The 23390-nt window shown below is 49.5% G+C and overlaps 1 protein-coding gene across 1 annotated transcript in view; it reads left to right on the forward strand.

Annotated features, from left to right (window-relative positions):
* Positions 1–203: 203 nt before the first annotated feature.
* The window catches only part of LOC107118399 (protein turtle homolog B-like), a gene marked incomplete at its 5' end in the record, with an annotated part of 109212 nt that continues 86025 nt past the window's right edge, over positions 204–23390 (forward strand). The window contains 3 exons of the mRNA XM_015420727.1: positions 204–401; positions 11830–11976; positions 20145–20296. Coding sequence (XP_015276213.1) covers positions 204–401; positions 11830–11976; positions 20145–20296 — 497 coding nt within the window. The remainder of the gene's footprint in view (positions 402–11829; positions 11977–20144; positions 20297–23390) is intronic.

The raw sequence follows: 23390 nt of genomic DNA on the forward strand, positions 1-23390 counted from the left end.
TGCTGTATTAGTCCCCCACACCCCCTCCGAAGCCATAAGTGTTTTGATTATCGGAGAGATTTCTCAACCTTATAGAAGACAGCTGCTACCTGGAATTCCATCGGTATAATCCAGTTCTCCATCGGCCCTGAGAAGTTTTGCGGTAAGCAGAGTGGCCGACTTTTCTCACATGCTTGGGTTTTGTTTTTTTCCCCCTTTCCCAGGTGCCCACGGCTTAAGGGAGGAACCCGAGTTTGTGACGGCTCGTGCCGGGGAGAGCGTGATCCTGGGATGCGACGTGATCCATCCGCTGACGGGCCAGCCCCCTCCGTATGTGGTGGAGTGGTTCAAGTTTGGAGTGCCTATCCCCATCTTCATCAAGTTTGGGTTCTACCCACCACATGTGGACCCAGGATATGCCGGTGAGCTTTAAACCCCCAGAAGCATTGTCAAAGGGCCTATTTGCTTCATGGACATCGATTGGCTTTGTACTGGTTTATCTAAGATGGCGTTCCCCCAAAGGAATCTGGGAATTGTAGTTTGGTAGGAACACTCCTGCAGAGATTTCTGACACCTCCTCATAGTTCCCAGGATTCCCTGTGGATAAAGAAGTGTCATACCAGTGTTAAGCCTGTGTTGCAAGCAATGCTCCCTCTAAGCTGTAGAGTCTTGTGAGCACAAATTCTACTTTGTGAGCTACTGGCATTCAAGTTGTGAGCGAGTGATTTGGCTGCTGCAGAAATTAGTTTGCTTTGGAGCCATCCTTCCTGAGCAAAGGCAAAAAACGTCTGAGCCGGGGGCTGAAAAACTGTGAGCTAGCTCACACTAACTCAGCTTAGAAGGAACACTGGTTGCAAGTATCCCCATGAAGACAGGGGTGGGGGGGGTGCAGCTAAGTAATACAATGCACACTTTGTGTATTCGTGTACCAAAGACCTCCAGTTAAAAGATTTATGATGGAAAGTGTTGGGAAGGCTCTGAACTACATGCGCTACGTTTGCCGTTGGTTTGCCCACAGTGGGTGAATCCCTGCCCTTGGCCTCAATTTCCCTGCCCTTGAGAAACTGGGGTTCATGAGGAAGAATGGCCAGAAAATGGCATCCATAGTGACACTCTAGGAATTTCCCCATGATTGGGGAAGAGTCCTAGAGAGTCACTTAGGAGGGCTCTACTGGTAGCAGGAGCTCCTTTGCATATTAGGCCACACACCCCTAGTGTAGCCAATCCTCCAAGAGCTTACAGAGCTCTTCTTACTGGGGCTACTGTAAGCTCTTGGAGGATTGGCTACACTAGAGGGGTGTGGCCTAATATGCAAAGGAGCTCCTGCTACCAGTAGAGCCCTCCCCAAAGTCTCCCCAACCTAGGCACTGCCTTCAAAGCTCCCCTGGTATTTGGTGAGGCATTGCTGGCGACCTGAACCTGTTATGAATCTATCGCATTTTGTTGTTATAAGGTAAAGAGGCCATGGTTTTCAGTGGGTAGAGCACATGATTAGAATCTAGAAGGCCCCAGTTCCAATCCTGCACCTGCAGTTACTGGAGTTTCCAGTTAGAGGAGACACCACTGAGGTAGACGTATCAATCATTTGCCTTGGTGTAAGACAGTTCAGTGCTGCACGGACCCTTCCTAAGTAAAGGAAGGGCAGCAAAGGGTTTGAGGCTGCATCTGCTCCTTGCTGGCTCCTTGTGCTTTGGTGATCATTTGCAACATCACTCACTTTGTGCATCGGGAATTATGTCTGCTCTGCTGGTAACGCTCTGGTATTTTAGCAAAACTCTATGGTTTAATCGTATAGTTTTATCCACATCCTAGAGTGACCCTGGTTCCCCCAGCAACATGCTGACCTTCCTTCTGGGCTCACAGGAAGTGACATCAGCATGTTGGGATGCTTCTAACATCCCCCTCCATTTTGGTGCCATCCCCCCCCCCCAGTAGTCAGCTGAGTGGCAGTGGGGAGTGCCATGTGGGCGCAGGGAATCCCCCTCCCCCCACTTGGGTGTTGGGAACACAAGATGAAGCTCTACCTATCACTTTTTTGGAGGATTTTTTTGTATTTTTCATATGCGTATGAGTGTGGGTGCACCTGGAAGTCATGGTGACCTGTGGTGACTGACCTCTAGTGGGCACCTGGAGGATATTTAGAGAGGTGGCCGAATAAAGCTGGCCCCCCCCTCCCGCCTTTGGTATTTAAAAGAGGTCTCCCATCCGAATACTTGCCAGACTCGACCCTGCTTAGCTTCTGAGAGCCGATGAGATAGGGCTTGCCTGGGCTATCCAGGTCAGGGCTGTCTATCGCATTTGTATACCATCTCTTCCTCCAAGGAGCAATGTATATTTCTATATGTAATGTATGCGTACTCTCACACACACTAATCAATGCACATTCAGCCCACTTTCAGTGCTCTTTGCAACGGGATTTTGCTGTCTGAAAGGGCAAGAGCCACTTGCAAACCACCGCGGAAGCGGATCGAAACTGCATTATTCAGCATGTGTGAAAGTGCCCATATTTCTCAATTCTGTCCTCCCGACAACCCTGGGAGGTAAAATTATGCTCAGAGAGTGTGCCTGGCAAAGGGTCAGCCAGCAAACTTCATGGTGGAGCACGGATTTGAACCCGGCTCTCCTTGATCCTGGTCTGACACCCTAAACGCTGCATACCGCCGTGGTTGGCTGTGGTGGCAACATGCTTGGCAGCGGTCACGAGAGCACAGCAGGATGCGTGCCAGCTTCGTAATAAATGTAGATCCTCAGGCAAGTCAAATGCCGGATCTCCATGTCTGTGCTTCCCCTGCGCTTCGGATGGGGTGTATGCAGGGGTCATTTCGTAGAAAAAGAGGTGCAGGAGCACATTAGCATAACTTATTAGCATAACTTATTTGCATATGCCACACCCCCTGACATCACCGGAAGTGTGTCAGAAGGCAACACCCACCACTCAGGCTCCACTGGACTGTTTTGGATTGCTAGCTATTGTGGGGGGGGACGTGCAGATCTGTCCTCACAGAGGAGGGAGAGCTTGTACCTGAAGGCAGGCCGGGGGGGGGGGCCTCTGCAACTTACCTGGCTGCTTCTTGCTCCTCATGGCCCGACTGAGGGCTGCTGGGAGCAGGGGGTGGGGCTTGTTGCATGTTCCCGCCCCCTGAGCTCCTTACTGCCGGAGCTCCACTCCTGTGCGCTCCTTTAGGAAATGACCCATGAGTGTATGCCAAAAAAAGTAAGTAGCATATATGCATTTATACGCAGCCTTTGACAAAGAATTGTGAAATGTTCCGGGGATAAGAGGGCGCTGAAGACCTGTTGGAAGATTTCATTGAGGCATCCTTTATTTTTATAGAAATTTAGAAAGCACACTCCATGCCCCTAGGTGCCCAGTGTGATGTACCTGCTTTAACAAAAGGAGATGAGAAAACATAAAATGTTGTGTTTACCTGAAAAGAAATTGACCCTGAATGGAAGATGATCCCCTGGGGAAAAAAAAGGTTATCCCCCATAGGGTTTTTTAAAATAACCACCCATAACTGTAACTCCTGGGTCAGTTTAAGATTTGCCCCCTCTTTTTCTTAATGTGGAAAACACACACACACACACACCTTCATCTTCCTTCCAGGTAAACAGAGTGCAATTACAGTAAAATGCAATAAAAATCCATGGCAACAGCTGATGATGTCACCGCATTTCCAGAGAGTGACCTTAGAGCTGCCAACAAAAGCTTCTAAAAACACAAAGGAGTATTTATTTGCCGGTGGAGTAGCGTCAAGGATGTAACCAGACAGATCTCCTTTAGGAGAGGGGATTCCGCAGTCCACATAGTGCTCACACAAGAATCCGGGAGACCTGAATTCAAATCGCGACATTGGCCCAAGGTCACCCAGTGAGTTTTATGGCAGTCACACTCTCTCCCCCCTAACCTACCTCACAGAGTTCCTGCGAGGATAAAAAAGGGAAGAGAGAACCACATCAGCTAGTTTGGTATAGTGGTTAAGTGCGTGGACTCTGATCTGGGAGAACTGGGTTTGATTCCCCACTCCTCCACTTGCACCTGCTGGATGACCTTGGGCAAGCCATAGTTCTCTCAGAGCTGTTCTCTCAAGGACAGTTCTGGAAAGAGCTCTCTCAGCCCTGCCTGCCTCACGGGGTGTCTGTTGTGGGGAGGGGAAGGGAAATGAGTTTGTAAGCCGCTCTGAGACTCTGAGTGAAGGGCGGGGTATAAATCCCATCTTCTCCTCCTTCTTCTTCCCTGACCTTCTTGTAGGAAGGGCAGGATAAAAACAGCACTATACAGCTAGTGTATATGTGGCAATGGGAAATATCCTGTTTTTTTCTCCTTACCATTTTTTTGTTTGGTCAAAGGAGAATACTGACCAGAGCTTCTTTCACAAGGAATGAGGAGGAACGTACCAGAGAAGATAGTTCCAGGTTGGTAGGCCTGTTGATCTGCAGTAGAAGAGTGGGATTGGGTTAAGACGCTGAACTGCAGCCTGGAAGGTCTGTACTTTGGCAGTTCGAGACCCAAGTGCCGCATGATGGAGTGAGCTCCCATCTCTGGCTCCAGCTCCTGCCAGCCTAGCAGTTCGAAAGCAAGAAATTGCAAGTAGATAAATAGTGGGAAGGTAACAGCGTTCCGTGCACCTTGGCGTCTAGTCATGCCGGCCACATGACCACGGAAACGTCTTCGAACAGCGCTGGCTCGTCGGCTTGGAAACGGAGATGAGCACCGCCCCCTAGAGTCGGATTCGACTCGCTTTCAAGCAGAGGAAACCTTTACCTTTTTCGCACTTTAGAGACCAACATGCTTTTCGGGGTATAGGCTTTTGAGAGTCCACTCTTTGACTCTTGAAAGGTTATACCCTAGAAATCTTGTTAGTCTTGAAGGTGTTCCTGGACTCGAGTCGTGCTCTTATACTGGAAAAGCCTTAGTGTGGTGAGGTCACAGATACTAGCCATTCGGTGGTGATCACCATCAGTGGTCCCCTCCCTCCAAACTCACAAACTTGTTTTTTCTCCCTCAAGCTCATTCCAGGACATGAGAAACACATGTTCAGGATGGTGAAGGTGCTTTCAATTGACCTCTCCCAAACTGAAAAATGTTACCCCTGTCTTCTCCTGGTGGGCCGGTTTGGTGTAGTGGTTAGCAGGGGTGTCAAACAGAAGGCCCATGGGCCAGAACCAGTCCGCCCAGGGCTCTTATGCGGCCCGCGATCAACTAGTGCAAGGGAGGGAAGAAGAAGAAGATATTGGATTTATACCCCGCCCTTCACTACCCAAAGGTGTCTCAGAGCGGCTTACAGACTCCTTTCCCTTCCCCTCCCAACAGCAGACACCGTGTGAGGTAGTGCCACTGCCACAGGAAGTGCTGGCGGCTACAAGCATGGACTGCTTCAAAAGGGAATTAGATAGGCATATGGAGCAGAGGTCCATCAGTGGCTATTAGCCACAAGGTATAGATAGGGGCTCTGGGGCAAGTGATGCTCTGTCTTCTTGGTGCTTGGGGGGGCCAACAGTGGGAGGGCTTCTAATGTCCTGGCCCCACTGCTGGACCTCCTGATGGCACCTGGTATTTCTGGCCACTGTGTGATACAGAGTGTTGGACTGGATGGGCCTTTGGCCTGATCCAACATTGGCGTCTCTTATGTTCTTATGTTCTTATGAGAGAGCTCTTGACAGAAACTGCTCTTTTTCAAGGACAGCTTGCCCAAGGTCATCCAGCCAGGTGCAAGTGGAGGAGAGGGGAATCAAACCTGGTTCTCCCAGATTAGAGTCCGCGCACTTAACCACTACACCAAACTGGCTCTCCCCAGGCTGTGAAAACATGCTAATGGAGGAGCTTTCCTGAGGAGGTTCTTTTGTATATGGATTGTTTCCTGAGGAGGTTTCCTATTTCCTGAGGAGGTTCTTTTGCATGTGGACTGGCTGTTGAAATTCTAATCTTATCTGTAGTGCTATTGTCAGATGTCGGAGAAAAGCAGGATATAAATTAAAATACCAAGCAGAAGCACCCTGGACAATCAGTATACAAATCTCTCCCTCCCTCTCTGTCTCGCTTCCCTCCCCCCGGAAGCTCGCTCATTCCCTCTTTTCTTTTCTTTTTTAAAATTCCCTTCTTTCTGCCTAGTTGCTTTTAATTAAGCGGCAGCAGAGAGAAGCCAGCTGGGCTGTCTGGGCCGAGAGAAGCCGAAGCAGCGGAAAGGAGGGTGGCCGCTGCTGCAGCCCACGCTGCTGTTGCTTCCCCCGCAGTAGCTCAGAGCCCCGAGCGACGCTTTTGGGGACTGTGCTCCAGCATCCTCAGCAGGGGAAGGGGCTGTCACTCGCTCACGCTCATGTGCTCAACCTCTCTGGACATCTGCGTTCCGGGAGAGCCGGGGAGACGGAAACGAGATCTGGCGTAGCGAGGGGCGGGGGATCATCTTGCCTAGTCGTTGTTCCGAGTTCCCGTGTGGCCCCAGGTGTGTGTGTGTGTGTGTCTTGAATCCAGGGCTGTCTCTGGACAGAAATGAACGCCAAAATGTTTGGTAGATGCTGGCAGCTCCTTGCGTTTAACTGGGCAGGATTTCCGAATGCTTGCAAGCAATGCTCCCTCTAAGCTGTGGAATCCTGTGAGCAAAGATTCTACTTTGTCAGCTACTGGCATTAAAGTTGTGAGCAGGGGATTTGGCTACGGCATAAATTAGTTTGCTCTGGAGCCCTCCTTCCTGAGCTAAGGCAAATATCTGTGAGCTGGAGGCTAAAAAAAACGGTGAGCTGGCTCACACTAACTCAGCTTAGAGGGAACACTGCCTGCAAGAGGTCTTTCTCTTTGCCAACCTGACACGTGAGAAAAGAGGCCGAGACTTGGGGAAGAGTAGGGTTGCCAGCTCTGGGTTGGGAAATGCCTAAAGATTTGGGGGGTGGAGCCTGAGGAGGGCGGGGTTTGGGGAAGGGAGGGACCTCAGTGGGGTGTAAATGCCATACGGGCTCTTTTTGAAGCAGGTACTCATTTGCATATTAAGCGACACACCCCTAATGTAGCCAGTCCTCCAAGAGCTTACAGTAGCTCCTGTAAGAAGAGCTCTGTAAGCTCTTGGAGGATTGGCTACATTAGGGGTGTGTGGCCCAATATGCAAAGGAGTTCCTGCTACAAAAAGAGGCCTGAGTCTACCCCGAGATAATTACAGGGGTGAACTCGCGTGTAGTGTAGGCAGGGCTCTTTTTGTAGCAGGAACTCCTTTGCATATTAATAAAGGACCTTCCCCATCAGAGCTGGCATCGGTACACTGTATTCCAGTGACCTCTGAATAGTTTGTTATTCCCTTGATCCAGATTGAAGGTTGATTAAGGGCGATTCTGCCTCTGGCGTTCACTCCATATTTTCTCAACCGGGAGGAAAAGGTGCGGCTCAAAACCAGTGTTCCCTCTGAGCTGAGTCGGTGTGAGCCAGCTCACAGTTTTTTTTAGCCTCCACCTCACACATTTTTGTCTTAGCTCAGGAAGGGTGGCTCCGGAGCAAACTAATTGATGCAGCAGCCAGATCGCTCGCTCACAACTCTCATGCCAGTGGCTCACAAAGTAGAATTTTTTGCTTACAAGACTCCACAGCTTAGAGGGAGCATTGCTCAAAACCACATCCAAATACTTCGGGGCAATGCCACACTGACTGCATAGTCAGCCCCGAACGGCCATAAATCTATGCAGAAGGTTCCATAAAATCCGATGATCATCCGATGATCACAGAAGGCGAAAGCGGCATGGAATGTGGAGGGCACCGTAAAACCCGATGATCAAAGGAAGTGAACGCGGCATGCAGTGCAGATGTGCCGTATGTAGAGATGGGTGAGAGCTCCTCCAACCTTATCACATAATCAGCCCCAGGTAAACTGAGCTGTGCACTGTTAAATTGCTGCATAGCGCATCATGAACCATTGGGGAGCGGCACCCAATGATGTAATCAGATTCACTGTGGGCATTCCCAAAGATTCCAGCCCTCCAAAATGTCTTCTTTTTGCTATACTGGTGGTGATGCTGGTAGACGAGCCAGACAGCCAAGTGGAAGGAGTAGGGGAGAGGAAGGAAAAACAGATTCTCCCACCCTTCTCTTTCCGGGCATCTCCTCTTTGATGTCATGCCTGGTGCATACTGGGAAGTGTAGTTCCCCAAACTCTTGATGTTTGAAATGTTTGGAGGCTTCCAACAGGTAAACTGTACTCCAGGTTCTCCAGATGCTGAGTGTATTGAGAGTAAATGTGGATGGCATTATTTTTATGTGGCTGGTAACCCTCAGTACATGAGCGGGAAGCCTTCTCTCGTCGGGGAATTCATTGATTTGCGCAGGGTCGGTTTCTATAACAAAATACACTCTTGGCCCAGGCACTCCTGTCTGGTAAGTAGACTGGCCTTGGTTTTAGATCACAGATGAACACATTTTAGAAAGCCTTTGAAAAAAAATATTGACAGCACGAGAGAAACCGTGTCATTTCCCCCCCGGTATTAAAGGTGGCCTGGATGGCCCAGGCTAGCTCGATCTTGTCCGATCTTGGATGCTGTGGAGGGTTGGGAGACCTCCAAGGAATCCCAGGGTTGCCATGCAAAGGCAGGCAATGGCAAACCACATTTGAACACCTCTTGCCTTGGAAACCCTATGGGGTCACCATAAGTTGGCTGCAACTTGAGGGTGCTTTCCATCACCCTACAAAGGTGTCCTGCCCCTAAAACAGAGGTTCCATTTAGTTACCGTGGCCAGTAGCCATTGATAACTGTGTCCTCCATGCATTTATTTGAACTCATACCAAGGTGGCTCAGAGGTTAAGACGCTGAACTGCAGACTGGAAGGCCGGTAGTTTGGCAGTTCGAGACCCGGGTGCCGCATGACGGAGTGAGCTCCTGCCTCTGGCCCCAGCTCCTGCCAGACTAGCAGTTTGAAAGCAAGAAATTGCAAGTAGATAAATAGGTATTGCCAGGGGTCATTTCGTAGAAAAAGAGCTAGGGGAACTCATTAGCATAACTCATTAGCATATGCCACACCCCCTGACATCACCGGAAGTGTGCCATAAGGCCACACACCCCGCCCCAACGGTCCCGGCCGCCACCGCTGGCCTTGCACCTCTACTGCCGAGCCCCATGAGGGGCCCGGCGGTGGACCTGCAAGGCCGGCGGGAGTGCGAGGGAGCCCCGCGAAGGCCCTCCCTGGCCCCAGGCAGGCAGGGGTGGGGAGAGGCAGGGAGGAAGCAACTTACCCTCCCTCTTCTCCTGCCTCCTCCTGACTGAATGAGGGCCGCAAGCGGGGCAGCTGGAAGCAGGGGGCGGGGCTTCGTCATGTGCCCCGCCCCCCGGTACCTCACCCGGGGGAACTGCGTTCCCCCGCATTCCCCCCCGAAATGACCTCTGGGTATTGCTTCGGTGGGAAGGTAACAGTGTTTCGTGTGCCTTGGCGTCTAGTCATGCCGGCCACATAACCATGGAGAAGTCTTCGGACAGCGCTGGCTCTTCGGCTTTGAAACGGAGATGAGCGCCGCCCCCTAGAGTCGGATTCGACTGGCTTTCGAGCAAGGGAAACCTTTACCTTTTACCTTTATACCAAGGTATGAGACTGCAGAGGAGCCCCACACAAAACCGACCCTACACAGCCCTTTCTAAAACTATTAATTTAAATGTGCCCCAACACACAAACAAAAAGCCCTAAATCTATTCATTAGCAAAATCTCCAACAAGCTACTGGGATTGAGAGGAATGTAGGTTGGTTCTGATAACATTGCTATCACTCATCTTTGAGGAAGGGAAACCTACTTGGCTCATCTGGAGCTAACAGCTGGCGAATCGAGTGGGGCCTCCAAATCCCTGCGCAGTTCCTATCCATAGTATATACATATTCATTCAGACTTTACTAGAGCAGTTAAGGGCTGAGCAATTCTTTGTTCGTTCTGCTTTGGAGAGATTTATGTGCATCGAGCTTCACATTAAGCCAGCCTGATGCATAAATTTGACTTCCGTTTCTGTGAGCTCCTACTCAGCAGAAATTGGGTACCAGGCTGTGACTCAGAGTCGAAGCACGTGGTTTGCATGCAGAAGGCTGCAGTTTCTGCTCTCGGCAGCTCCCGCTCAAGGATCTCCAGAGAACAGGCGTTGCAAAAAAGGCTTTCTCTGCTGGAGAGCTTCTGCCAGTCAGGGTAGCCAATAGCGAGCCCCGTGGATCAATAGTCTGATCGCATACAAGGCGGCTTCGTATGCGCAGATACACAAGTTGCCGCTTGTGTGTGTGTGCAGAAAATATAAGCAGTATTGCAAAATAAGATTAGATTCAGACATTATTTCTGGTGCAAAGGAGTCCAGGATGGAATGAGACATTTTGCAGAATTGGGGGGGGACAGACGGACGGACGGACGGGAGAGGAATAGATGTACATGGTACGATTTGCATAACATCTGGAAAAGGGAGCCTTTAAGGACCACAATGCTGGTATATCGTGAGCATATGGTTTTAAATTGATAGGCGCTCCAGCAGCAGTACACACATCCCTTTACGGGTATAATAATGCTGGCCAGGCTTACGGGGCGGTTGTGAGAGTAATTGAACGACTGGACCTGAAATGCTCTGCACGTTCTAAAGCACAATATAAATGAAATGTTATTAATAGTAATAAGACACAGCAGGTGTTTAAATTTGGGCTATGCATGGCTAAATCTCTGAGTCGAAGAAGGCCTTTGGGTGAGGCGATGGGCGTCCATTAATTGGCCTCCTTGCCACAGTTGCTGCTGTTTCTGCTACTGATAGGCTGCTACTGATAAGATCTTTATAGCCCGGCTCGCGGCCCGATTTCCCCCAGTTTTAGGACTGCTGAATATGTAATTGCTGCTGTGCCCATCTTTTAACTGTTTTTATTGCTTGATATCTACTTTTAATCATTTGTAATCTATTGTCGTAACCTGCCCTGAGCCGACTTGTGGGAAGGGCAGGACATAAATCTAAATAAACAAATCAATAAAATAAGATTCAGTTGGGACTGTAGATTCCTGTTGAGGTAGACTCCTCCGTCCAGGGGTTGGCTTCAGCCATAAATGGTCACACAGTAGTGGAGCACCAGTTTGGCACGCAGAAGGTCCCAGGTTCGATCCTTGGCATCTCCAGTTTAAAGGATCAGGTAAGAGGTGATGTGAAAGACCTTGGCCTGAGACTCCGGAGAGCGGCTGCCGGTCTTGATGGGACAATGGTCTGATTCAGTAGATAAACAAGTGTAAAGCCAACAGTCGTGATAGTCTGACCCACAATCAAACAGCCATAAGACTTATAAAGAATGCTGTTTATGTATTGCAGTCTAAAGCACTACAACATGATACACAACTCAATAGAAAATCCTTGATCCAAGGTACATAATCAACGCCCGGGATCCAGTAGAAACATAGCAGCATATCTTGAGCTTGAATGTTAATTGAAATCAGCGTCCTATCTGAATTTAATATTCTTAAGACTTGTTGTCTAACATTTATGAAACCGAGAGCTTTGGCACCACTATAATACCTCCTGAAGAAGATCCATTTTTTGAAACGTTGTTATGTAATCCGGGGATGACGTTGATTATGTACCTTGGTTCAAGGATTTTCTGTTGAGTTGTGTGTCATGTTGTAGTGCTCTAGATTGCAATACATAAACAGCATTCTTTATAAGTCTTATGACTGTTTGATTGTGGGTCAGACTATCACGACTCTGATTCAGTATTGGGTAGCCTCGTGTGTTCACCCTTTCCCCGGCTGGGGGGAACTTAGGATAGCTGTGAACGTTTTGTGCCAACCATGTTCTATCGGGTCTGCACTGGTAAGTGCTACCAGGTGAATGCATGTCACCCTTCTGATCTCCACTGACGCCCCTTTTTCCTGTCTCTTCCAGGCCGCGCCAGCCTTCATGACAAGGCGTCTCTGCGCATCGAGCAGATTCGCTCCGAGGACCAGGGCTGGTACGAGTGCAAAGTGCTCATGTTGGATCAGCAGTATGACACTTTTCACAACGGCAGCTGGGTGCATCTCACAGTCAACGGTAAGTACCACGGTGTCCTGGTCCAAGCCAGTTTCAGGCTCCCGGTTCCACCGGCCAAAACCGCACCCGCACCCCCCCTCTTAGTTTGTGACACACTCATATTGCCAAGGTGCATGGGAGGAGTCTTCTTCTCAGGCGCATCCAATGCGGTGAATTGTCCAGAATGGACTCGACCATAAAGCCAACAGCAACCATTTCTGTATGTACATTTGTGTTTTCTGAGCTTTGTCTTTCCTGTTAGAGCCAGGTTGGTGTAGTGGTAAGGAGTGCAGACTCTAATATGGGAGAACCGGGTTTGATTCCCCACTCCTCTACGTGCAGCTGCTGGATGACCTTGGGCAAGCCGCAGTTCTCTCAGAGCTGTTCTCTCAAGAGCAGCCCTCGAAAGAGCTCTCTCAGCCCCACCTGCCTCACAGGGTGCCTGTTGTGGGGAGGGGAAGGGAAGGAGATCGTAAGCCGCTCTGAGACTCCTTCGGGTAGTGAAGAGCAGGGTATTAAAACCAACTCTTCTTCTTCTTCTGGGTGAGGACTTGCAAAATACCAATAATACACTGCTCTCTCTTTTACATTGGCATTTGAGGCACCTGTGTCTTGGTTGCTAGGGGCTTCTTTGATTCCCCCCCCCCTGGCTATATTTGAAGGAGCCATCTGTTGAGAACAGGGCCCAAGACCCCCCATCTGTTTCTTTATCAGACAGCACTTGTAGCAGACAAAGCTCAGAGGGGGCTTCAGAATAGTCTAAATTACAATCTTTCCAAGGTGGCTGGTGAGAGGGAAATAGAGGAGTTTGCGTAAAAGGGTACTAGAAAAAAGGATGATATTTAGAGGAAGCCAGCTAACTGCAGGGGCTTCTCTGGGAGGATGGTAGGAGACAGAGGGGATGGATCCTTTACAAAATAAGGATTTCTGTGCTCTGGGTGGGAATTTGTGTCGGTTTTTTTTTTTCTGCTGCCCCCCCCCCCCCCCCCAGCCTGGAGAAATAAAATGCCTGTTCGGTAGCACTACATTGGTGCCTTAATGCGGAACCAAGTTGACATTTGTAGAGTAAATCACGGGGACCTGTAATTCTCCTGTAACCCAGCGACTACATCCCTTACCGTTACTCAAGTGACCAAGAAGGCATTCATGAGCACAGTCGTTTGGAACGTCCTTCCATGTACAAACCTGCCTTTCCCATGTAAGAATTCTGTCCTCTGTTACTCGTGGGACTGATCAATGATCTCCTTGCAGATCGTCTTAGCAGGTGGCTGCTGTCGTGCACCAGCTTGGCTGATTCTAGACAGGAACTTGGGTTCTTTTTAACCACGGCCTACTGAACGGGCTGGTAGCGGAGTGTTTGGAAGGCAGGATGTAGAGCGAAAGGGGAGCAGGAGGCAGGATTCCAGGACCATGGACAGTTCACAGGCAGCAGACTAGTTATCCCGACAAAAGGTGATAAAGGAGCTGAGAGTTTCCAGAGCTCTGTGATCCATTGAGAGGGGGAGGTGGTTCAGTATCACGGATGTTGCATTGGCTGAAATTGGCCTTGTAAGAAGTGGTGATTCAGATGTTACCAGACCTGAAATTACTGCTGGGCCAGTGGTGTGTGTCCATTCCGGGAATACTCATAGTATAGAAGTAAGTTAGTAGAAGCACAAGTAGAAGAAAGGGCTGACCTGGCCCATCCCTACGGTGGGGCTATTGGGGGCTTTGCCCCCTTCCTTAAAAGGCCAACCCCCCTCCTTAAAGGGCCTGTGCTTCTTAAAGCCCCCCCCCAAAGCCTTTAAAGGGATTCTTGAAATGCTTTTGAGAAAAAGTGGGGGATGGCACATGCCCCTCTCCCTCCCTCCTGCAAGATTTAAAGGGCCCTCCCGCTTGCAGTAGGGGAGGGAGAGGGGGGCGTGCTACCCCCCTCTTCATTATGGCAAATAATGGCAGCCCCACCAGAAAAAAAATTTGCCCAACAAGCCACAAAATCCTGGCTATGGGCCCTTGGGAATGTAGTAAGAATGTAGCGGTGGTGGAAAGTTCTGTCAGGTGGCAGCCAGTTTATGGTGAGTGGTGACCAGTGTTCCCTCTAAGCTGAGTTAAGTGTGAGCTAGCTCACAGATTTTTAGCCTCCAGCTCACATTTTTGTCTTAGCTCAGGAAGGATGGCTCCAGAGGAAACTAATTTATGCAGTCGCCAAATCGCCCCCTCACAACTTCAATGCTGGTAGCTCAGCAAGTAGACTTTTTGCTCACAAGACTCCACAGCTTAGAGGGAGCATTGGTGGTGACCTCGTAAGGTTCCTGAGGCAAGAGATGTCCAGAGGTGGTCTGCCACTTCCTGCCTCTGCGCAGCAACCCTGGACCTCCTTGGTGGTCTCCCATCCAAGTACTAACCAGGGCCGACCCTGCTCAGCTTCCGAGATCTGACGAGATTGGACTAGCCTGGGCCATCCAGGTCAGGGCATGGATGTGGTAAGGGAATTTTAACGTACAGAAGGGGTGAACAACTGGCATCTTCCTTGGGCCAAATCTAGCATCGTCAGGTCTGCCAAGTGGGTCTTCGTTTTCCAAACCAGAAGCACGAGGAGTGGAGGAAACTTTGCCTGTTGCAATAGGCACTCCTGGAAGTCCACTTTGGAGAGAGGAGGCTGGTAAAACACCCCTCACATGGCTTTTAAAGGGGTCCTCCAGGCGACTAGTTGTAGACAAAGGGATGGGATCGGACGGCCTGGCTTCTCCCCCTTTGCCAGCCATTCCAGTGGAGCCGGGAACATTTTCTTCCAGTTACCTTTCCAGGTACCGGTTAACTCTTTCAACTAAGGAGGTCAGCTGTCAGATGTAACTTCTGGACAAGCTATTACCAGTGTTTTTGGGAGATCAGAGGCTAAGGAGGGCAAAATGTTAGAGAAAAGCAGAGAGGGGAAGTTAGCAATCTCATTAAGCGGCTCTCTGTGTCTTATTCGAGGACACTGGCTGGGAGGTGGGGGGGGGGAAGACCTTCAGGAGAATGAACAACTTGGCCTCGTTAACTTTTAATAAGGGCTTTGCACTCAACGGAGCATCCCGTAATGTGCGTTTCTGGAAGGATTAGGCATGCTCACTGAGCCAGTCTCTGCTCCGCTGTGCCACGGCTTGGAAGATTTTGCACATGCCAGTCTTGAGAGGCACGGTCTGGGTGAAGCAGAGGATCGGGGCCGGCTTTCGAGCAAGGCTCCCAAGGACATTGCAAGGGCTCTGTCTTGTCTCTGATTGAGCAAAGCCAGTGTGGTGTTGTGGTTAGAGCGTAGGACTAGGAGCCGGGGGACCCCAGGTTCGAATCCTCACTCTGCCATGGAAGCCGGCTGGGTGACCTTGGGCTAATCACACACTCTCAGCCTAACCTACCTCACAGGGTTGTTGTGAGAATAAAATGGGAGAAGGGGAGAAAGGGCGTAAGCTGCTTTGGGTTCCCGTTGGCGAGAAAAAGCAGGGCATAAACAAATACATTAAAAAAGTTGTTGGGTTTGTGAGATTGAGAAAAATTGTATTTAGCAGAGATAAAATAGCTTAGCAGTGCCAGAGTAAAATAATTCAGACTCAGAGTCCATGTGTGATTAAAATATAAAGTTTTTACTAAATTCTAGCATAGGGAAGGGTAACTGGGATGAAAATAACAACAGAGCTAATCGGCTACATCCTTACACTACAAAAGACAAGACTAGAAGAAGAGTCATGGCTTCTCTTTCTTCTTCTTGAGAACAGCAAACAAAGACGGGAAGAGGAGCCATAAAATGCTAAAACACTTTGACACTTTCCTCCCAATCAAACTCCTAGATCAGGGAGAAATTTCCCGGGCTTGTACTCCTAAAACAGCATTGGTTACATGAAACACATGTGACTTCCTGTGAGCAACACAAACAAACATTTAACCCCATATACACTGAGTGTTTTCAACTTGTAATACCCAACAAAAGTAAATAAAGCCAGTCATGTAGGGAAGGTAGAACTTTGTCACATCTTGTTTCAAAGGTGAAAAGAGAGAGGCCGCCTGTCAGTTAACACTGCCATTCCCTGGAATGTGGGGAGGGGGGGAGATCCTCCTCTCCTCTGCCTGGTACACTAATGATGTCTCCTGTCTGGGTTGTTATCTGCTTTTGCTTTTCTGACTTTGGGGTTCCAGCTACTCCTGACCTGCTGGGAACAAACGGCTCCTATTTCGCCCACTCTCTTTTCTCCCCCACGCGCACACAATGCTTATTGGCTTCTGCTTGTAATGGGGGGTGTTTTGAAACTACTATAACTCTGGGTGCCCTGCTGTTTTGGGCCATTCCTGACAAAAGAAGTTCACGTGTCATAGTTGTGAAACACCAATAAACAGAATACTTCTTATGAAGCGCTGTGTGGTGTGATCTGACTATCGAACCCTGACACCGCCTTGAGGATGAGGGGTGCCTTTGTCCCCCCCCTCTCTGGGCCTAAATTTCAACTGATATCTTATTTCTGTTTTGAGGGTAGCTTCTTTGGATATTTGGCTACTCCAGTGGGATGCTTCAGTGTTACGGAATGCAAAATCACGGGAGCAAATTTTAGACCTCTGGGACTTCTGCAAGATCATGCAGTGAATTAGTGGTGCCAGTAGGCAAAGGAATGCAGGGGTGGAGACCCCAGATTATGTACTGTGATCACTGAATCTTTTTATACTCCCTCCTTTATACTCCCCCCCCCCGGTTTTAATAGAGGGCTGTCTGAGGCTCCTGTTAACATCGGTGCTAAGTAGGTCATTCCTGTAAAGTTAAAACCCCCCACAGTTTATAATTCGTGCAGTTTGGTTTAGTGGTTAAGAGTGCGGACTATAATCTGGGAGAACCAGGTTTGATCCCCCACTCCTCTATATGCAGCCACTAGTGTGACCTTGGGTCAGTCCCAAGTTAGAGCTGTTCTCTCAAGGGCAGTCCTCAAAAGAGCTCTCTCAGCCCCGGCTACCTCACAGGGTGTCTGTAGTGGGGAGGGGAAGGGAAAGGGATTGTAAGCCACTCTGAGACTCTTTGGGGTAGTGAAGGGCGGGGTATAAATCCAATTTCTCCTCCCCCCCCAGCACTGATTAGGCTCAGGTTTTTTTTTCTTTGCTTTTTCCCCTCCCCCCCATTTTCTTTGATCACTGCCAGCTATTTCACACCTCTTAGACAGGCACAAGGGGAGAATGTGGGATAAAGAGGGGGTTGCGGTTACATCCCTGTTGACCGTAGATGGAAATTCTGACTGGTGCTGACTTTGGGCTCCTGAAACGCTCTTGGAACGGACTGGCCCATTTTGAATCTTCCTGTCAGTACACAGAATGCTTTTAGAGCTGAAACGAACAGATATGCCAGAACTGGAGCATTTCTTCTAAATGAATGACTCACTGGCTCAGTCCAGCTGCTCTCCCTTGAGTCTGTGGGGTTGCGGTTTCAAATCCCCTTTTCCCCATGCCGAGAGCAAGCTGAGAGCTCTACCTTAAACATTAGCATGCAGACATCTGCAAAGCAGAACTCCTGCTGCTTTGATCAGGCATGGATCTGTGGGTTCAACTCTTACACCGGTTGAGAAAGGCTGATAGATTTATGGGGACAGCTGTAGCTTAATGGCAGTGTACATTTGTCGCATATGAAATTCAGCCCAGGCATCTCTGGTTAGAGGATTTCAAGTAGGAGGGAAATGTCGTTTTCCAGACCTTGGGGAGCTGTGACTCTGCTCAACGAACCAATGGCAAAACCTTCTACCTTTACAAATGTAGTCTCATGTCCCTCATTAAAGTAACTCACTGGGCCAGAGTTTAAAAGCAGGTTTGATTTCTTTGATTCTCTCCAGGACTCTGCGAAGCAAAATAGGGAATGCAACTGAAATATCAGTGTGTTAACTTTATCACCTGCATTAGCTTTTTAAAATTGCCAAGATACATTGGCCCAAGCAGGAGATGAGAGGAAGATGAAGAAGAGAAGAGATTGGATTTATACCCCGCCCTTCACTACCCAAAGGTGTCCCAGAGCGGCTTACAAATTCCTTTCCCTTCCCCTCCCCACAACAGACACCCTGTGAGGTGGGTGGGGCTGAGAGAGCTCTGACAGAAACTGCTCTTTTTCAAGAACAGCTCTTATCAGAGCTATGGCTTGCCCAAGGCCATCCAGCCAGGTGCAAGTGGAGGAGTGGGGAATCAAACCCGGTTCTCCCAGATTAGAGTCTGCGCACTTAACCACTACACCAAGTGCAAAGCCTTTGCAGTCTCTGGGTCTTTTTTGAAACTTATTTTGAACTTCTTTGCTCTCCTGTTTTCTGGTAGGGAAACCGTGCTTGACAATGTTGTCTGTTTGTGCTTTAAAAGAACAAAAATGCTTAAAGCATTTTGAAGTGTGCCGCCCTGAATTTTTGTTGTGTGGGGCTTCTCAGACGTCGCTGGCAACGCAGACACTACAGCATTGTGAGCTGCAGAAAGTGAGACCTGCCAGTCTGGCTTCATTGTGCAAACTTAATGAATCATGAGAAATAAACTGAGTTGTGTCTGGTTCACTTGTCCGAGGGGTGGAGGTTGGGGAGCTCAACATTTAAGAACTAATGAGGTTTCCAATAGTTGTCTGGAGCCGGAATGGGAAGCTCTTTTTTCTTTCCCCTGCTTGGATTAGAAACCGGGGACTAGCATTTCCGGACATTTCACACATCAGAAATACACACCTGGAATGCTCATTGGTATTACAAATATCCCGTCTTCCCTAGAAACACTACCAAATGTAGCTGTCTCACCGCTTGACGTCCAAAATCCCGGTTTTGATTTTGTTCCTCCCCTGTGCGAATCGAGCCGAGTCAAACGCCCTTTTCTGTCTCCCCACACCAAGTGTGCCTGTTAAAATTTCACGATTGTAAAATTCTGGGGGGCAGCGATGGCACATAAATGGTGCACAACGTCAAAGCGGAGAACCCTGCTCGATCCTCGCCTCCAGTGCCCAAGGCCATGGCATGCAAGGAGGCAGCAAAAAGAGTTGCAAAATCCTTCCCGTGCCAGCACTCTCTGGCTGTTTCCAGAATGAGGCCAGAACCTGCCTGCCACATTTCTGCCCTGAGCATGTTTCCACCTCAGCCGGTATTCTGGCTGGAATCCAGCTAAACCCTGCAGCATCCCTAATTCACATTGGAAGCCACAAGCCCATGATACTCACAGCGCCTCTTTCCGTAACCTAATACCAGTAAGACACTGCAGCTCCCGAGGAATCTTTCCTTCCTTCCAAGTGACGTCAAGCCCTCTGGGCTTTTAATAACCTTATTACAATCTTAATCCTCTAGACCCAACAGTGAAAATGTAAAGTAACTCATATTCCTTTGGAGTGTAGCAGGATCCCTCCCTCTCCCCCCCCACTCGGCAAGCACATTAGCCCAGTTTATTTTCCTTTAAAAAAAAAATTAATAATGTTTTTGGGAGGGCGGGCACCAAGAAATCAATTCTTTTCAGAGCCGATTGAGATTGCCGCAACGTCTTCCTAGAAAATTGGACTTAACAGCTACTTATGATTAGGCCTATAGTGTAATTCTGCGAAGAGCGTGCTTTAATCAAAAGGCAAATTAGTATCTGTACTGCAGAGGCTTTGTGTGTCTTGATGGAAACTATTTAACCTGGAATGCTCGTGGGCTGGTGGTGGGTATAACGCAGTGGGACGAAACCTGCATTTCCAATGAGAGAGGAGTTTTCTGGCGATCCAGAGTAACGCCATCCTCCAAAGTTGCTTCCACCGTTTCGTACCAGTTCCCCTCCCCGCTCTCCCCTCAATCGTATCTTTGCAATGACTTCTGCAAGCTAACTCCGCAGTTGTTTATACCCAAGTCTATACCTGATTATTTCCACAGGGGCTCACAACATCCAACTAAGAACTGTAGCTTCATCAGACTCCTAGAACCACCAGCGTAGAAGTCAATTAAAAAAAAAAAGCAGTAATAAAATCAGATGTAAGGTAGCAGTGAATATCGTAGTAAAAATAGCAGCACGGCCTATTTTTAAAACTGGCAAATAAGTCAGGAGATTAAGCGGCGGTGGAGCCAACAGCAAGGTGGGAGGAAACGTGGAAAGTGGGAAAATATCGGGGTGTTTTTTAGTTGCCTGGGGCCGGGCAGAAAGGAACACACAACCGAAGGCCTTGGCAAAGGAGAAGGCGTCCTCCTGACTCCTCTCTCTCTCTCTCTCCCCCCTCTCCCCTGCAGCTCCCCCCACCTTCACAGAAACTCCCCCCCAATACGTAGAGGCAAAAGAAGGCAGCAGCATCACTCTGACCTGCATGGCTTTTGGGAACCCAAAACCAACCGTCACTTGGATGAAGGAGGGGGACCTCTTAGGTGCCAACAATAAATATCAGGTAAGCTTGTGGTCCCGAGGGGCCCATAGGTTGCTCACAGAGCATGCGTTGCGCGCATGTAGAAGGTGCCAGGTTCAATCCTGATCGGGGGCCTGAAGACCAAGCCCTATGAGGAAAGGCTGAGAAGAGGAGGTTGAAAGGGGACAGGATTGCTCTCTCGAAGTCTTTGAAGGGCTGTCACTTAGAGGAGGGCAGGGAGCTGTTCCTGTTGGCCGCAGAGGAGAGGACTCGCAATCCTGGGTTTGAATTAAGGGCGGGAAGGTAAACCAGCTGGATCTTAGGGAAAATGTTTTGACAGTAAGAGTTGTGCAGCAGTGGAATGGGCTGCCTAGGGAGGTGGTGAGCTCCCCCTCACTGGTGGTCTTTAAGCAGCAGCTGGACAAACACTTGTCAGGGATGCTCTAGGCCAGTGATGGTGAACCTTTTAGAGACCGAGTGCCCAAACTGCGACCCAAAACCCACTTATTTATCGCAAAGTGCCAACACGGCAATTTAACCTGAATGCTGGGGTTTTACTTTAGAAAACAACTCAGACATTAACTTAAGATGATCCAAACAAAGCAAGGAAAGCCATCCCAAATGCTTTCATTTACTTAAAATTATTTGGCAGAGAATTCGACACTTTAACGACGGTCTGGGCCTGGCTGGGGCAATGGCATGCGTGCCCACAGAGAGGGCTCTGAGTGCCACCTCTGGCACCCGTGCCATAGGTTTGCCACCACTGCTTTAGGCTGATCCTGCATGGAGCAGGGGGTTCAACTAGATGGCCCGTGTGGCCCCTTCCAACTCTGTGAGATTCTCTGATTCTACGATTCTGTGATCTCCGCTCAGTGAGTCTCAGGCAGCAGGGCCGGGAACAGCCTCTTCCTCCACCACTAGAGTCCTTCTGCAGGGCAAAAGTAGACGACGCTCGACACTCGTCGAAATGGTCTCACTTGGTTTGAGCCAGCTTTCTATTAACTAAGCCAGAGATGGCTAGAGAGCAGCCCACTTATGGTTTAGTTCTTCTTCTTTGTATGTACTTCATCGTCCCCTGCCTTTCTCCCCCCACTGCACCTCACATCCTCCTCCTCTCCTCCACTTTATCCTCACAGCAACCCTGTGAGGTTGGTTAGACTGGGAGACCTTGGGAGTGGGGGCAAGCTTCCGTGGCGGGGGGGGGGGATTCAAACCTGGGCCCCTCAGATCTTAACAGTACGCCACACGGGTTCGCTTACTGACTCAAAGACTTGAAAGCAATATTACCTGGCCTCTGGGAACTATCCCAAATGATAGTTAGCATGCAGTTTCAGAAAGCTTTGCTAATTAGATTGGCTTGTGAGGAAGCAAGCAGAATCGGTCATGTATGGCCACCCACCAGGTGCTGGACGATGCTCTCGTTTTGCACCGGCCAGCGCAACCTGGCCTGACCGGCCAGCGCAACCGGTTGCGGTTGGGTTCAGCCTGGGGAGTCGTAAGCTGTGCAGACTTCAGGACATCTGTTCTGTATATGGGACACCTAAGAAGCCAAAGGGTGTCATTCGGCTGCACAGTCCAGGCTTCTTATCCAGAGAATTTTTCCTAGCTGTATTGCCAATGTTGAGAGCAGCTCACAAACCCATTTGCAACTTTTCTTTCAGTACAAAACAGTCTCCGAGCACATGCGGAGTCAGAATGTTAGCCGCTTGACTGTCTCTTGTCTGCTCTGCCCAGCAGAGAAAGGTCTTTCCGGTCCCCTCTATCAGAGATCCTTTTATGTGTGTGTGTGTGAGTATTTTGTGTCTGTGTGATGTGTGTATGCCTTGAAGTCATAGTTGACTTCTGGTGACCCCTAGTGGGGCTTGGACATGTCCCAGCCCTGGTATTCCTTGGAGGGCTCCCATCCCAGTACTTGCCAGGTTCGGCCCCGCTTAGCTTCCGAGATCTGACGAGATCGGGCTCGCCTGGGCTATCCAGGTCAGGGCTATCAGAGGTCTTTGAACTGGAAACAAACAGAATCTTTTGGCAACCCAGGAACATAAGAAGAGCCCTGCTGGATCAGACTATCTAATCCAGCTTCATGTTCCGCACAGTGGCCAACCAGTGACTCTGGAGGGCCAAGAAACAGGACATAGAGACTGAGGTTTCCCCCCTGGTATTGCCTCCTGGCACTGGTATTCAGAGTTTTACTGCCTCTGAACATGGAGGTCCCCTGTAGGCACCATGGCTAGCAGTCACGGAAAGACCTATCCACCATAAATCTGTCTAATCCCCCTTTAAAACCATCTAGCCAATTCGGTGTATTGGGTAGGAGCATGGACTCTAATCTGGGAGAACCGGGTTTGATTCCCCACTCCTCTACATGCAGCTGCTGGTGTGACCTTGGGTCAGTCACAAGTTCTCTCAGAGCTGTTCTCTCAAGGGCAGTTCTCCAGAGAGCTCTCTCAGCCCCACCTGCCTCACAGAGTGTCTGTTGTGGGGAGGGAAAGGAGATTGTAAGCCGCTCGGAGACTCCTTCGGGATAAATCCAATCTCTTCGTCACTTCTCTTCTTCTATGCTGTATCCGTGACCTCAGCAAACACATGAGTGTTGTGGCGTAAGGAGATTTCTTTCTTTTTTTTATGCCACCCCTTTAAAAAATCTGTGGTTACTCAAGGAATGGGTCGATGGCACCAGGATCCTTGAGGTGCCCCACCCCCACCCCCCCAAGGGACACAGTGCCCCGGTTTGCTTTTGGCCAAACCAGAGGAGCAGGAGGAGGCCGCCATTGCTGCCCCCAAAAGCTCCCATTTCCTCTCGCAAAGCCCTCCTTCCTTTCCCTCAGCCAGGAATTTCGTATGAATCGTAATTGGTAAATCAGCCTTTGGAATCGGGCGCTGGCCGCTAATGAGAGTAATTAGGAGTCATTTGTTATAAACTGAAATGGAAGGCCTGAGCGAAGTGAACATCAGTTTTGGCAGCGAGGGAGGGGAGGGAGGGGGGGAGGAGAGGGGGGGCAGTCAGAGGCAGGGAAAGGATGAGCATAGCTGCCTCTATGGCAACCCCATCCTCTGCCTGTCTCTCCCTCCCAGAGCTTGAGGTTCATAATGTTGCCCTGGTCTCTTCCTTCTGTTTCCAGGCATGCTAAGCATAGGA

Source organism: Gekko japonicus, unplaced genomic scaffold (assembly GCF_001447785.1).
Source record: "Gekko japonicus isolate JY-2015 unplaced genomic scaffold, Gekko_japonicus_V1.1 scaffold1438, whole genome shotgun sequence".
In the NCBI taxonomy this organism is placed as follows: domain Eukaryota; kingdom Metazoa; phylum Chordata; class Lepidosauria; order Squamata; family Gekkonidae; genus Gekko; species Gekko japonicus.